Here is a 14,933-nt window from a genome sequence, read left to right on the forward strand (position 1 = left end):
AATCCATAATTTTGACCCTAAAACCTTCCCTTAATGACTGGTGCACAAGTATATAAGGTAGTGTTCACCATAGCCATTATGTGTTTTAGTTTTGTTGTTTATTCGTTCAGTCGCTTCTGACTCTTCATGACCTCATGGACCATCCCAAGCCAGAGCTCCCGTCGGCTGTCACCACCCCAACTCCTTCAAGATGGAGCCAGTCACTTCAAGGATACCATCTCTTGCCCTTGGTTGGCCCCTCTTTCTTTTTCCTTCTATTATCCCTAGCATCATTATCTTCACCAAGCTTTTCTGTCTTCTCATTATGTGGCCAAAGTACTTTATCTTTGCCTCTAATATTCTTCCCTCTAGTGAGCAGTTGGGCTTTATTTCCTGGAGTATTGACTGGTTTGATCATCTTGCGATCCAAGGCGCTCTCAGAATTTTCCTCCAATACCACAGTTCAGAAGCGTCTATCTTCCTTCACTCAGCCTTCCTTATAGTCTAGCTTTCGCATCCATAGGTTACTATGGGAAATACCATTGCTTTAACTTTGCGGATCTTTGTTGCCAGTGTGATGTCTTTACTCTTCACTATTTTATTGAGATTAGTCATTTCTCTCCTCCCAAGAAGTAAATGTCTTCTGATTTCCTGGCTGCAGTCTGCATCTGCAGTAATTTTTGTGCCTCAAAATACAAAGTCTGTCACTGCCTCCACGTTTTCTCCCTCTATTTGCCAGTTATCAATCAGTCTGGTTGCCATAATCTTGTTTTTTTTTTTTTCATGTTTAACTGCAATCCAGCTTTTGCACTTTTTTCTTTCACCTTGGTTATAAGGCTCCTCAGTCCCTCCTCGCTTTCAGCCATCAAAGTGGTATCATCTGCATATCTAAGGTTGTTAATTTTTGTCCAGCAATTCTAACTGCTTTAGCTGTAGCATATTGAAAATCTAGAACTAAGGCTGTCTGTATGGGAGCAATTTTTTCTTCCATAGGCCCATGGAGAAGCTTCATGGACTACAAAGGAAATACCCAAGATGCAAAAGAACAAAGGCAAAACAACCTCCCTTTGCGGAGATTGAGATATAAAAGCCCAAAATAAACAAATAAAATAAATATGTGTCTGGAAGGCACTTTTGGTCTTTAAAAATTAGAATTGTTTATTCAAAATAGTGCAAAAAGAGGATACTAATCAAAAGGTGAATTTCTGCTCATGAAGCCTTTCAGGGGAGAATACCAAGGAATCTAGAGATTTCAAGAGCCCCAGTCTTGAGACAAGCTTGTGGTCCAAAGACCACATCTGGCCCGCCCCAATCTAGAGCCTCATGTAAAAATGAGAAGATTAGAATTGCCATTTGAAGTGATACTGAGAGACATGTAATCCAACATTTATTTTTCAGTAAACTAAAACCCAGGCATTATTTGTGATGGATTTACTGTCTTGATTTTTCCCTTCTAAAACTGACAGGCACACTTCCCTTAGTTAGCCATTGATTGAGCTGTCCTCCAAGAAGTGTCAAATGAGATTATTTCCATATCTCCAAGAAGTGCCAAACTAAGTTATATCCATCAAATTAATTGAAGACCTATACTGATTAAGATTTAAGATCATACAATCAATACAGTATGTTTAAATCTTTTGAGAAAGCAAGCCTTTTGGTGACTATCTGTGCTTTCACTCATCAGCATTCCCATGCTTACTGTTTGATTTTTTCTAGTCTAGATATTTTCTTTCCAAGTTCATTGCAGTCTTCATTTGAAAACAAGGTTATAAAATACTTTTGATAAATTATGAAGTTCTGGTAGGCAGCTCTTGAATCTATCGATACATATACTACAGCCAGAAGGCATACTTAATAGGTTGATAGCTGGTAGAGCTTGCTTCTTATTATTAATGTCTAGAATTCAAGATGAGTGATGGTTATGGGATAGCTGTTCCTATATTTTCTACATCACATGTCTGCAAATGTCATGGTCATTCTGGGTGAGTGATATTAGGAGCCACATGATTCTTAGTTGGCAGTGATTTCCCTGTTTGGAAAATAGTAAATGTAGATCAGAGTCAAATCAAGACTTATGGATTACCGCTGTTAACTGACATTTATTTTTACTAAACACTGTTCAATTAAGGTGCAGTATTAAGCACCTCCCCACTGTCCTAAATAGTCAGACTCTGTGGCACCACCCCTGGACTTTAGTTTCTTTCTGATAAGATGGAACACAAGCATTCTGCTGATCTTACTTCGGTTATTGTACTTCTAGGGTGCTTTAGGTTTCGCTTACTTGGGGAAATGCTGTCAGCCCTGCCTTTGATAAATTCAACTTTTCTGCATTTCCCCCCAATCCTCATGAACTCAAAGGCATGTCAGCTCAACACTATCCCACTCCTGTGAAGGACAGAAGAGATTTCCAGTTATCAGGGATTTTTTAAAATCCATAAGCACCCAGTAATTGCTGGCTGATTAGGGTAGGGTGGCATAGCCAGAAAACTTTGTCCTACATCCCACCTTAAGATGTTTTTGCTCAACCACTGGGTTTTTAGTTCATAAAATACTGTTATGTGCTGGGCAGTAGATGTGGGACCAGTAGATGTGATATGGTGTAGTCAGAGGCTCTAAACACTTGCTATTAGAAAAATATGGATTGATGTGAGCCCTTACCTATATTTATTTTAGAAAATTGGCTGCTAAGGCATCAAAAATGGGTTTCACATTACACAGTTGTGTTGTATTATAACAAGAAAGAGTTCAGATTGAGGATAAAGGGAGCTCTAGTTCAACACATCCGGAAGGTACCAGACTGAGGTTGACTACAGTAAAGTGAAGCCTCTACCCAGGCTCAGGCCCTGGAATCTCACCATCCTATCCTTCCTTCTCTCTTTCCTTCCTCCCTCAATTCCCTTCTACCCTTCCTTCCATCCTTCTCTTTTTCCTTTCATTCCTTCTCTTTTTCCTTCCTCCTTGGGGATGTTTTTCTGGGAGAAGAGAAGGTAGAGAGGGAACACGAGAACCATGTTTCACGATTTAAAAGGTGTCCCATTGAGGAGGAGGGGGAAAACTGACTTTCAGCTGCTCTAGAGACCGGGGCACAAGGGAGCAATTGTTTCAAATGGCAGGGAAAGAGATTTGACTGAAAAGATTTGGAAGAACTTCCTGAGAGTGAGAGCTGTTGGAGAGTGCCACAGGCTGCCTCAGTGTGTGGTGGAGTCTCCTTCTCTGGAGGCTTTTCTGCAGAGGCTGTCTATTGGGAGTGCTTTGATTGTGCCTTCCTGCATGGCAGGGAATTGGATTGGATGGTCCTTGGGGGTCTCTTACAGCTGTAGGATTTGAGGATTCTATATCAGGAGTAGGCCATACGGGGTCTCATGGATACTTTTCCTCTTCCATCCACCACCTTATCCTGACCAAGGCTAACCCTTTTGGGATCCAAACATTTCCCATCTTCCCTTCACTTTCTGCCTCCAAAAGAGAAGAGGAAGGGGGGGGACATGGGGAGAACCCCCTCCCTCTTGGCCTGCCCACCCCACTCTGGTCCGTCATGTGGCCCCAAGTTAGAAAGTTTGCCCATGCCTGCTCTAGTATTGTGCTTTGTGGGATTTTATGCTGTTTTTTTTTTTTTTTTACAATTATACACTCTTTTCCATGTCTCTTCCCTCAATGTGGGTGACTTCTTGTGCTCAGGATATGTTTGTTATTGTTTTGTATTTCTTGTCTAAAACATAATACTATCTTCAGTACATGTTATCTAGAGGAGAAGATCAAATTAAAAGAAGTAGCCTTGTGTTGAGGACCTTGTAGCTAGAGTAAATGCTGCAAGTCAGGAGACCAGTGATCGCTTTTTCTTTCTGCTTCTCTCCTTTCCAGGTCAAAGTTGAGATAGGGAAACTTGTTCTCATTGGAAGAGATACCATGGGTAGCTGAGTCAGTGCTTGTTTGGGTCACCAAACTTCCTCAATATTTCTTATTAGAGGAACACCGAGTAAGCTCAGATGGAAGTTTAATACAATAATAGTTTTAAGCTGCTGATAGCAAAGAAGGAAACACATTTCTAGGGTTACTTATTTCACTATTTCTATCTAATTAATTCCAATAATATGTCATTGAGTCAGGAGAATGAGTAACCAATAATAGAAACAAGTTTCAAAATACTCTATAGTTTTCTCGATCTTTGGCAAACCCCAGTATGAAATCTGGTCCTTCTGTAGCTCTGATGGGCCAAGAGAGATTATTTTTCTAAATCTTCATTATTTCAGCACTCACTTAGAAAAATGTTAGCGAAAACTGTACTGTAAACCAACATAACATTTATGTGGCCATAGTATATAAATAAACCGATAAGAGGACCATCCTGAGGACTGCATGAAGGTGGATGGCCAGGATAGAACTATTACCACCTCTCTTTGAAAGGAGTATTTTAAAAATACCTTTTCGAAGAATACCACCTCATAGTGGTAGGCATGCTCTCCATGAAATTTCAGGCATGTGGATGGTGTAGGGCAGCAGTGGGAAAACTCAGGCCCTCCAAATTTTGTGGCTTACAATTACTGTTATCTTTATCCAACAGACAGTGGTAAGGTACCATGGGAATTGTAGTCCAAAACACCTGGAGAGCCAAATATTCTATATCTAAAGGATGGTGCGAGCAACTTGTGTTTACTAAAATATGTAAGGCCATACTAAATCTCAGTTGACACATAACACTCTCTTAAAGTGTTGGCTACGTCATGCAATAATTATGCATTTCCTTTTCATCAAATCATAGAGTTGGAAGAGATCTTTTGGGCCATCCAGTCCAACCCCCTGCCAAACAGCAGGAAAAAGTAACATGAATGCATTCGGTATTTGCATGAACATATATATAATCTTATTAACCCCCCCCCCCCCCCCGCGCCATCATCACGATACAAGATTTAGGCTCATATTTCTTCTTACTTATATGAATTGATTGAACCAGAAGGTCACTTTCTTCCTTCTGGCTCATAAAGATCTTCTGAATCAGTTCTGTCTCTGTTTTACTCATTTTTTCCAACTTGGAAATAATAACAATGCTAATCAAGCTGTGTAGTTTGTCTTCAGAATGGTTGGCTGATAACCCTTAGCAATTGTTGTGACGTAATCTACAGCATGAAAAACTATCTTCTCATGTTCTGGATACAAAGAAAACCCCAACAGCTTTATTAATCTAATATAAAACATCTTCCTACATATCAGTGGTGTTACACATCCTCATTTAGTTCCTCTTAAACCTTGTTCCACTTGATACCAAAACAATTGTGTCAGGCGTGGATTGGGAAGGCCTAGATTTAAATCCCTGAATAGCCTCAAAGCTTGCTTGGGTTATTACATATCTCTTATCCTAACCTACTTAACAGAGCTATTGGAAGGATTAACTCATTGTGGGAGAGCTATGAATAAAATGTTAATATTAGCTGCAAAGAGCTAAAATGAAATTTGATTACATGCTTTTGACATGGTTTGGGAAAACTGCCTTGTTCAATTGTTATTTCTCACTTTTGAGCCGGGCCACAGTAGGTGGCAACTGTGATTCCAAAAATAATGGATCACGTTTCTACTTCGGCCCTATGTAATATACAGAAGAACTAAGTCATAAGAAGGGAACAGCTTCTTTTCTTATTAGTCCTACTGAAGAACCCACATCTATAGCATGCGGAAGATTGTTGTCTTCAAAGTAGCAACATAAATTATTCTTAGTACAGTTTAACTGTACTAAAATGTTTTCCTAAACTACTTAATGATTCCTCATTTTGTTTCACACTTACTAAATCATCTTTATTTGTTCTTGAAGGTGCAGAGCATGGAGAATGATGAATTTCCGTCAGAGGATGGGATGGATTGGTGTGGGATTATACCTAATAGCAAGTGCAGCTGCATTTTACTATGTCTTCGAAATCAACGAGACTTACAACAGACTAGCACTTGAGCACATTCAGCAGCCCCCTGAAAAACTTAAAGAAGAAACGACGTGGATGCACTCCTTAAAAACACGGCTGCTGTCGGTACCCTTTTGGCTGTGGACCATTATCTTTTTAATCCCTTATTTACAGATGTTCTTGTTCCTTTACTCCTGTACAAGAGCGGATCCCAAAACAGTGGGATATTGCATCATTCCTATTTGCTTGGCTGTTGTTTGCAATCGACATCAAACATTTGTGAAGGCCTCCAATCAAATCAGCAGACTGCAACTGATTGACACTTGAATGGATCCGTGCTTTTCCATGAGTGTTTTTACATAATCTGAAGATGCTTGGCTGTGTCCGTTGAAAATATGAATGCAATTTGAAATTCTTTTCATCAGTGTTAACTACTGAATAGAACACTAACTTTGTCTTTTTTAAACACGTTCATTCAAAGTATGGGTATGTTCAAATTGGTGGAATAACAGCCTCCTTTGAGATTAGAGGATGACATTCTTCATATTTGCCTTATAATGCAGAATTTCTACACTCCACTGGAAGCTTTTGAGAAAAAATGTTTTTGAAACCTTACATCACTGTGTCCCTTGCCCCCATCCTGAAGAGGAGAATCAGTGAAAATTGACTCGTCTGTTGTTATAATTTGTACATTTTGGAATGATCGTACAAATGGCATTTAATACATTGTTGTGCTTTCTCCTTCAATAATGTTGCACTCAATAAAACAGGGCTCTATTCATAGACACAGAACATAAATGCCTCATTTTTTTCCTATTTCTAATTCAGTGTTACTTGTTAAGACCAATCTTTACAAAATTATTTTTTCATAAATGGGTATAATCATTTAACACAGTGATTCTCAACTTGTGAGTCCACAGATGTTTTGGCCTCAATTCCCAGAAATCCAAATAGCTGGTAAACCGGCTGGGATTTCTGGAAATTGTAGGCCAAAACACCTGGGGACTTACAGGTGATTTAACATAAGGTGAAGACTTCGTAAATTTACCCTGGCAGGTTCTTTTTAAAATGGATTTGAACAGCTTAGACATTATTTGTCTTTCTAGCTGATTTCTCTGCCCAATAGCAATGATAATACTGGAAAAGAGCATGCTTTAACCCTTGTTTTGATATGAAAACTTTTTTTCTCAGATAAGTACAAACATGTTAGCACCCTCTGCTGCTTGCTCAGTGGTTAGATAATTGGGAAGAACTGCTTGTCCTAGAGCAGGTAATAGCAAGATTAATCCAGAGTGAATTGGCCAAAAACACACTTGAAAAAATACTTAGTTGCATCAAGTGCTGACTATATCATTATTCTTCAGCAGTTGAATGGAGATCTGGATGAACATGTGTCTGCTCTGCCCGTTTCTATTTCTTGGGCTAAGCACATGCTTGACAATTTAGAATGAAGTCCAGTGTAAAAGCAAGCATTTGCACCACAGAATTCAACCACTGGAAACATTTGAATACCTGCAATATAGCTTAAATCCCCTGAACTGGTTTCTGCTAATCTCCTGGTTAATGTATTGGTCTTGGCTTAATATCAAGTGCTTTCCGTTTAAGAAAACAATGGTGAAAAGGAAATATCAATGAAGCAAAGTTTTTTTCCTGCTTTAAAATAACATTGTGTAGCTTGTAACGTACCATAGATATTTGCACAGTGCCTTCATTTTATTAAGCACACCGGAACAAAAATGCTTTTAAAGTAATTATATTCTTTAAAGATTTCACGTGAGCATTGTGTTTGTAGTAGCAACACTGTTTCCATTCTTAATACTCCCCAGTACAATTGTATTGCTTAGATTATTATAGTTCCCCTGAAATGGGATCCCCTCATCGGTAGAGCAATTTAAGCCTTCCATCACTGGATCAGTTATATCCTGTTTACTTCAGATATAGTTTAAAATATCTCCTGTATGCTCCTGATACGTTTACTTTAGAGCAATAATTTATGAGTATGAAACATTTAGGAGATTGTCGGCTCAACTATAAACAGTATTGACATGCCAGCAACTTGTCATCTATTAGTAAGCATTGCCTGAAGTTTTTTTCCGAAGGTAAACTAGCTGTATTCAAAGTTGCCCAGGGCTAATTGCTATTTGTAACGCTGCCACAATACCAATTAGGGCAACTGTGTTCTCCTACATATAGAGATGCACATGTGGTGTATGGGAAATCGTAGCTACTACATATAAACATGCATGTTATTTCCCCAAAGTCTGAGGAACAGCAATATGAAAAATGGCTACAAGCTCAGATTTGATCTAAGTACTGTATTATTATAAATAGCCACACCTCTACTTCTCTGTTATGAAAGCAAGATAATTTTCTATTATGTTTTAATTCCAAGCAACAATGCTGTAAGAGAAAAATATTGGGTTTGTCAGGTTTTTTTCTACCAAAATGGACTTTTCAATGTAGAAGAGAGAATACTTTTCTTGGCCCATCTCTTGCTATGAAAAAATGCATTCCTTATTGGAAATGATGTATTGTTGCTCAACAGCAGTTTATCCTTAAAGCATTTGTTGATTCTTTGACATGCAACAGCAAATTATATTCTTGATTAAAAGCCAGTGCCTCATTAGACAACTAGCCTACCATTTGGTTTTTTTGAACAATTATGGCAGTTTCTAATTCAATGGAGCTTTTTATATTATCAGAACACGTGATCAAAGGTTGATATATAACCCAAAAATGTTTCTGTTTGGGTGTTTTCATTTGGGTAAGAATGTAGGCCAAAAACCAACTGAGTTCTTATACTGATGAAGGCAGAGCAAAAAAAAAAAAAAAGTAAATTTCCTTCACATGTAGCGTCTAGTCTTGTACATTCTCATTATTGACTCTGGAGAGTTGGGAACCTTCCAAAGAGTTTCAGGTGATGAGTGGCAAAGGGAACAACAGTAGTGGCTGCTGCATGGGATGCCTTTTTCTAGACCTGATGGTAGGACAGCTTCTGGAGCAAAGACTTGGAACATGGAGATCCAAATTCAGACATGTTACATTTAAGAATGCTTAACAATTATTTTTGTAGTAAGTTCAGTACTACCCTCGTACCCATGACTTCACTTCCTTCCATCTGATAGAATATGTCCTATGCATTTTCAGAGACACCCAGGTACTTCTATAGTACACTTCTGCTGGCTTTTTAAGCCCTCCATGCTAGTCTATTGTAATTTCTGGAGGAAATTGTTAATTTCAATAGTGTTTGCTATTCATGGTTTCCTGTTTTAATGATAAGCTCAGGAATGTATCCTCTGCAGATATGAGTTGCGTTAGTATTATACATAGCCAAACATTGTTTAACTAATGAACCATATCTGAAATAATGGTTTAGAGACTTAACTATAGCATAATTTTGTTTGATGTATGAATTGACAAATCACCACTATGTTACTACTCTGCAGCTATTAAATACTGTGACTGCACCAAAGAGAAGTTGCAAACAAGGATAGAAAAATGAACCTCAATAACTCTATAAATATTTCAAGTTGTTCACTTTTGATCGAGTCTAAAATAATATGATATCGTTGTACTGTACATAACACAATTCCAAACTATTAAAGGTACTGCACTCCAAACTATGCAGTACTTTCAAAGAGCTGTTGTGGGGAGGAGGGCCAAGGAAAACTACTTCTCTCAGCTCCCTTACTTACATGGAACTAACTCTTAAATTTAATTGTGCTTTTAAATGACAATCTGCAGAAAGCAGCAGAACCCAATGATTCCTCACTGAATCTGGTCATTCCTTAGAGAAAGACTGAAGGGGGGGGGGGGGTGAAAAACCTCCTTTCATTTGCCTTTCTCCATAGCAGCAAAGGTAAGGAGTGGGGATATGTATATTTGGCCCCATAATACCAAAACCGTCTTAGCCATCTAGGCACGCGTACACACACACACACACACACACATCATACCTGAGGGCCCTTCCACACAGCCATATAACTCAGAATATCAAGGCAGAAAATCCCACAATATCTGCTTTGAACTGAGGGCCCATCCAGACAGTACCTTTATCTCGGGAGCTCCCGCAACAAACAGGAGGGTGGCCAAACGTCATCCCCTGTAAATGCAGAAGCAATAGCTACAAATGGCCAAAAATGTGAGATTTTCAGGTGTGGGAATATCCCGGATATGAGTCGAAAATCCACATCTTTGAATGTCTGTATGTCCCTGCACTCAGAAATCACAGGATTTTTTGATGTCTGTTCCTGATTGGTCGGTTCCTAAAAAGAAGGTGACAGTTGAGTAGAAGGCGAAAACTTTGTTTGTGTGCCAGAAACTTTATGAAACGTGTAGAGGGCATATTTTCTCTGGCAAGGATAAAGTTGTGCCCTCCTAGTCAACATTGTACATCTTTTTACAAGAAGAGCAATCAGGAACAGACATGTGTAACTCAGGAACAAGACCCTGTCTGCACAGATGGCCCTGCAGCTTATATAACCCAGGAATGGAACTTATAAAATGATTTGAATGTTTGCATCTTTTTTTAAAAGTCGAAATGTCTAGTGGAAGTATCACAGCGACCATCTTGGGGACTGCAAAATCCTGCGACAAAGCAGTAAGTGTGGATGACGGAGGCAGAAATCCTGGGAACAAAAGGGCTATATCTGGACAGCTTCTCGGATCCTGTTTTTTTTTGTCCCTGATTAAAATGTGCAATTTAGTGCTGTCTGGAACCGCTAGCTGCTTGTCAAATTTGCCATGGTGTGAATGCTATGTGCTAAAATATTTCTTGGATTTAAGAAATGTTTCATAATCAACAATGTGTTTTTAAAAATCTTACAAACATATGCACTTTAATTTTTAGACAATATTCACAAATATAATACCAGTTTCCCTTTACATTATTATTATTAAATCAATAATAAAACAACGAAAAGCTTGGTATTTTTCGGGTTATCGAAATAGACCAGCACTCTTCGGAGGGAAAAGGTCCAAAAAAGCTGTTTAGCTTTTGTCAAGAGTTCCTTTTTGTACGTTTGAGTGGTGGTCCGTCATGACATGGCTTGGCATTCACGTGATTCTCTTCCTCATCTTCATCCTCCTCATCTTCATCACCTTAGGTTAGAAAATTAGTAAGATTAATTGAATTTATATTTGTATCCTTTACTAGCTGTACACGCCACATGTTGCTGTGGCTAACCTTCCCTCCCTCTTTCTCTTCTTTCTCTACTTCCTTCCCTCCCTGTTTCCTTCCTTCCCCTTTTTCTTTCTTTCTTTCTCTCCTTCCTTCCTTCTCTTCCATCCTCCCTCACCGTTTCCTTCCTCTTTCTCCCTTTTCTTCCTTCTCTGCCTATTCTTGGACTGCAACTCCCAGTAGTCCTCCTGATCCATCTACCTACCTACCTACCTACCGCTATCTAATCTACCTATCTGGAGCATTGATGGGTCCAGGAATAGGAAATTGGAAATATGCAGGGATTAGGATGCTCTCAAAGAAATCCAAGGAGAAGAAAGCTTGCAGCTTGGAAGCAGTGCATTTGGATCATCCTCCTCTACTAAAAGGCCCGGTCAGGGGATGCTGGGAACTGTAGTGTGGAAGAGTGTGTGGATATGCTATTGTGTGCTTTGTTTGCCAGGGGGAGTCATTTTTGCACATGTGCTGTAGCATCTTTTTGCTTTTTTGGCTTTTTAAGTCCCTTCCACTGTGTTTTTAAGATTGATGGTCACACGTTGGCCTGATAGGTATATTTTGTCCAAATTTGGTGTCAATTCATCCAGTGGTTTTTGAGTTATGTTAATACCACAAACAAACATTACATTTTTATTTATATAGACTAGCTAACCCCTGCCACGCGTTGCTGTGGCCCAGTCTCGTGATCTGGAAAATAAAGTAATGAGAAGGTGTTGGTTTCTAATATATGTAATTTCTTTATGCTTGTGGGTAAACAGTATTTTTTGTTTCTTTGTCAGTGTTCATATGGAGATTGTCTGGTTTGCCTACTCTGGAACACGCAACATATAATTGTTCTTCTTTAGAGGTCCCTTTCAAATCTATGATACTATACTTGTGTGTGTTACTCATATATATCTATCTATATCTATGGCTGGATGGCTCTTTGTCAGGAGGGCTTTGATTACGTTTTCTTGCCCTGGTGAAGGGAGTTGGACTCAATGGCCATGGGGGTTCTGTCTGGGAAGTTTGGCCCAATTCTCTAGTTGCTGGGGTTCAGAATGCTCTTTGATTGTAACTGAACTATACATCCCAGTAACTACAACTCCCAAATGCCAAGGTCTATTCCCCCCAAACTCCATCTGTGTTCATAATTGGGCATATTGAGTGCTTGTGCCAAGTTTGGTCCAGATCCACCATTGTTTGAGTCCACAGCGCTCTCTGGATGTAAGTGAACTGCAACTTCCAAACTCAAGGTCAATGCCCATCAAACCCTTCCAGTATTTTCTGTCAGTCATAGGAGTTCTGTGTGCCAAGTTCAATTCCATTGTTGGTGGAGTTCGGAATGCTCTTTGATTGTAAGTGAACTATAAATCCCAGCAACTACAACTCCCAAATGACAAAATTAATTTTTTTGAGTGATGGTCACTCCTTGGGCAATTTGTCCAGTGGTTTTTGAGTTATGTTAATCCCACAAACAAACATTACATTTTTATTTATATACTAGCTGTACCCGCCACTTTCTCTTCTTTCTTTCTCTCCTTCCCTCGCTCTTTCCTTCCTTCCCTTTTTTCTTTCTTTCTCTCCTTCCTTCTCTCCCTCTTTCCTTCCTTCCCCTCCCCTTTTCTTTCCCTTTTTTCTTCTCCTTTCTTCCTTCTCTACCTCTTTTCTTCCTTCTGTCTTTCCTTCTCTCCCTCTTTCTTTCCCTTTCCCTCCTTCCTTCCCTTATTTTCTTTCCTTCTCTCCTTTCTTTCTCCCCACCTTTTCTTTTCCTTCTCCTTCCTTCTTTCTTTCCCTCCCTCTTTCTTTCTTATTTTCTTTCTCCCCTTCCTTCCCTTTTTCTGTATTGTCATTTAGTTTTTCATCATTTAGCATTTTTGGGGTTTTAAAGTCCTTTCCACTGTTTTGGGGGGGGGGGATTTATGAGAGATGGATACTCGTTAGACTGTTAGGTGTCTTGTGTCCCAATTTGGTGTCAATTCCTCCAGTGTTTTTTGAGTTATGTTGATCCCACAAACGAACATTACATTTTTATTTATATAGATAGATAGATCTATAAAACATCTACTTCTGCTTCATTGACTATTCTAAAGCCTTTGACTGTGTGGATCATAATAAATTGTGGCAAGTTCTTGGTGGGATGGGCATACCAAGTCACCTTGTCTCTCTCCTGAGGAATCTGTACAAGGACCAAGTAGCAACAGTAAGAACTGACCACGGAACAACAGACTGGTTCAAGATTGGGAAAGGCGTACGGCAAGGATGCATACTCTCACCCAACCTTTTTAACTTGTATGCAGAACACATCATGCGATGTGCGGGGCTTGATGAATGCAAAGCTGGGGTGAAAATTGCTGGAAGAAACATTAACAACCTCAGATATGCAGATGACACCACTCTGATGGCCAAAAGCGAGGAGGAGCTGAGGAGCCTTCTAATCAAGGTGAAAGAAGAAAGCGCAAAAGCTGGGTTGCAGCTAAACATCAAAAAAACCAAGATTATGGCAACAAGAATGATTGACAACTGGAAAATAGAGGAAGAAATTGTGGAGGCCGTGACAGACTTTGTATTTCTAGTTGCAAAGATTACTGCAGATGCAGACTGTGGCCAGGAAATCAGAAGACGCTTACTTCTTGGGAGGAGAGCAATGTCCAGTCTCGATAAAATAGTAAAGAGTAGAGACATCACACTGGCAACAAAGATCCGCCTAGTCAAAGCCATGGTATTCCCTGTAGTAACCTACGGATGTGAGAGCTGGACCTTAGGGAAGGCTGAGCGAAGGAAGATCGATGCTTTTGAGCTGTGGTGTTGGAGGAAAGTGCTGAGAGTGCCTTGGACTGCGAGAAGATCCAACCAGTGCATCCTCCAGGAAATAAAGGCCGACTGCTCACTGGAGGGAAAGATACTAGAGACAAAGTTGAAGTACTTTGGCCACATCATGAGGAGACAGCAAAGCCTAGAGAAGACAATTATGCTGGGGAAAGTGGAAGGCAAAAGGAAGAGGGGCCGACCAAGGGCAAGATGGATGGATGGCATCCTTGAAGTGACTGGACTGACTTTGAAGGAGCTGGGGGTGGTGACGGCCGACAGGGAGCTCTGGCGTGCACTGGTCCATGTGGTCACGAAGAGTCGGAGACGACTGAACGAATGAACAACAACAGATAGAAGATAAGAAGAAAGATGGCATATATGGTCAAGCCGCTTAAGCGGCTGAGGGGGAAAAGGAAGGGGCCCGAGGCTGATAGGAATTGTGGGAGTTGGAGTCCAAAACCCCTGGAGGGCCGAGGTTTGACCATGCCTGGTGTAGATGCTCCCTGCACATAGGCGGGCCCTCTGCCAAGGCCTGCGGGGCCCTCACCTGCACCCGCGCCCGGCTCTCCGCCGGCGCGGCTCTCCTGCTCGACCAGTGGGCCGAGGAGGGCGCTGACTTGCTCCCGAAGGCGTGCCAAGCCCCCGAGGAGGCCCCGCAGCTCCCCCGGAGGCTCGCAAGAGACCCGCAGCGGTCGCTTCTCCCCTCCGCGGCCTGTCAGCTCCGCCCGCAGCTCCATCTCGCCCTTCCCGACGTGGCTAGGCAACCAATCTCCTCACCGCTTTGAACCGGAAGCAGAACTTTCTCGGAGAGAGGAAACCCAAGTCGTCCTCCTTTGGCCACACCCACCAGCGTGACGTCAGAGCCCCGCCCAGTCTCTTCCCTAGCTGTTGTGCGTTGTTTTCTCCAGCCTCGCCTCCTTCTAGCTCTGATTGATTCCGATTGGCTCAGTGGTCTCACGTGATTCTGCTCCCTTTTCTTTCCCTCTTATGATCTCAACATCACAGTCTGCATAGTTAACATTTCGCCGTCTTTAGAGGCTCTGATTGGCTCTCGCAGATCTGCCCGGCCCTGATTGGCCCTTCGCGGCTCACGTGATTCC

At 40.8% G+C, this 14,933-nt stretch overlaps 2 protein-coding genes across 2 annotated transcripts in view; one reads left to right on the forward strand and one right to left on the reverse strand.

Annotated features, from left to right (window-relative positions):
• Window positions 1-6,665, forward strand: part of LYSET (lysosomal enzyme trafficking factor) — a 10,408-nt gene extending 3,743 nt beyond the window's left edge. Inside the window, exon 2 of the mRNA XM_060756446.2 lies at window positions 5,783-6,665. Within this exon, the coding sequence (XP_060612429.1) occupies window positions 5,799-6,194 (396 nt within the window). The 5' untranslated portion in view covers window positions 5,783-5,798 and the 3' untranslated portion in view covers window positions 6,195-6,665. The remainder of the gene's footprint in view (window positions 1-5,782) is intronic.
• Window positions 6,666-10,674: 4,009 nt separating this feature from the next.
• GON7 (GON7 subunit of KEOPS complex) lies at window positions 10,675-14,665 on the reverse strand. The gene is made up of 2 exons (XM_060756459.2): window positions 14,381-14,665; window positions 10,675-10,967 (listed from the first exon to the last, which is right to left on the reverse strand). Exons 1-2 carry the CDS (start codon window positions 14,568-14,570, stop codon window positions 10,867-10,869), a joined length of 291 nt encoding a protein of 96 aa, XP_060612442.2. The 5' UTR covers window positions 14,571-14,665; the 3' UTR covers window positions 10,675-10,866.
• Window positions 14,666-14,933: the final 268 nt, after the last annotated feature.

Source organism: Anolis sagrei, chromosome 1, assembly GCF_037176765.1.
Source record: "Anolis sagrei isolate rAnoSag1 chromosome 1, rAnoSag1.mat, whole genome shotgun sequence".
Classification (NCBI taxonomy): domain Eukaryota; kingdom Metazoa; phylum Chordata; class Lepidosauria; order Squamata; family Dactyloidae; genus Anolis; species Anolis sagrei.

Bases quoted from the DNA above. Each gene is read 5' to 3' on its own strand.
- GON7 (XM_060756459.2), bottom strand. From the start codon at position 14,570: ATGGAGCTGCGGGCGGAGCTGACAGGCCGCGGAGGGGAGAAGCGACCG. The intron at 10,968-14,380 runs GTGAGGGCCCCG...TTCTAACCTAAG, and splicing joins AGAGCCGGGCGCGGGTGCAG to GTGATGAAGATGAGGAGGAT.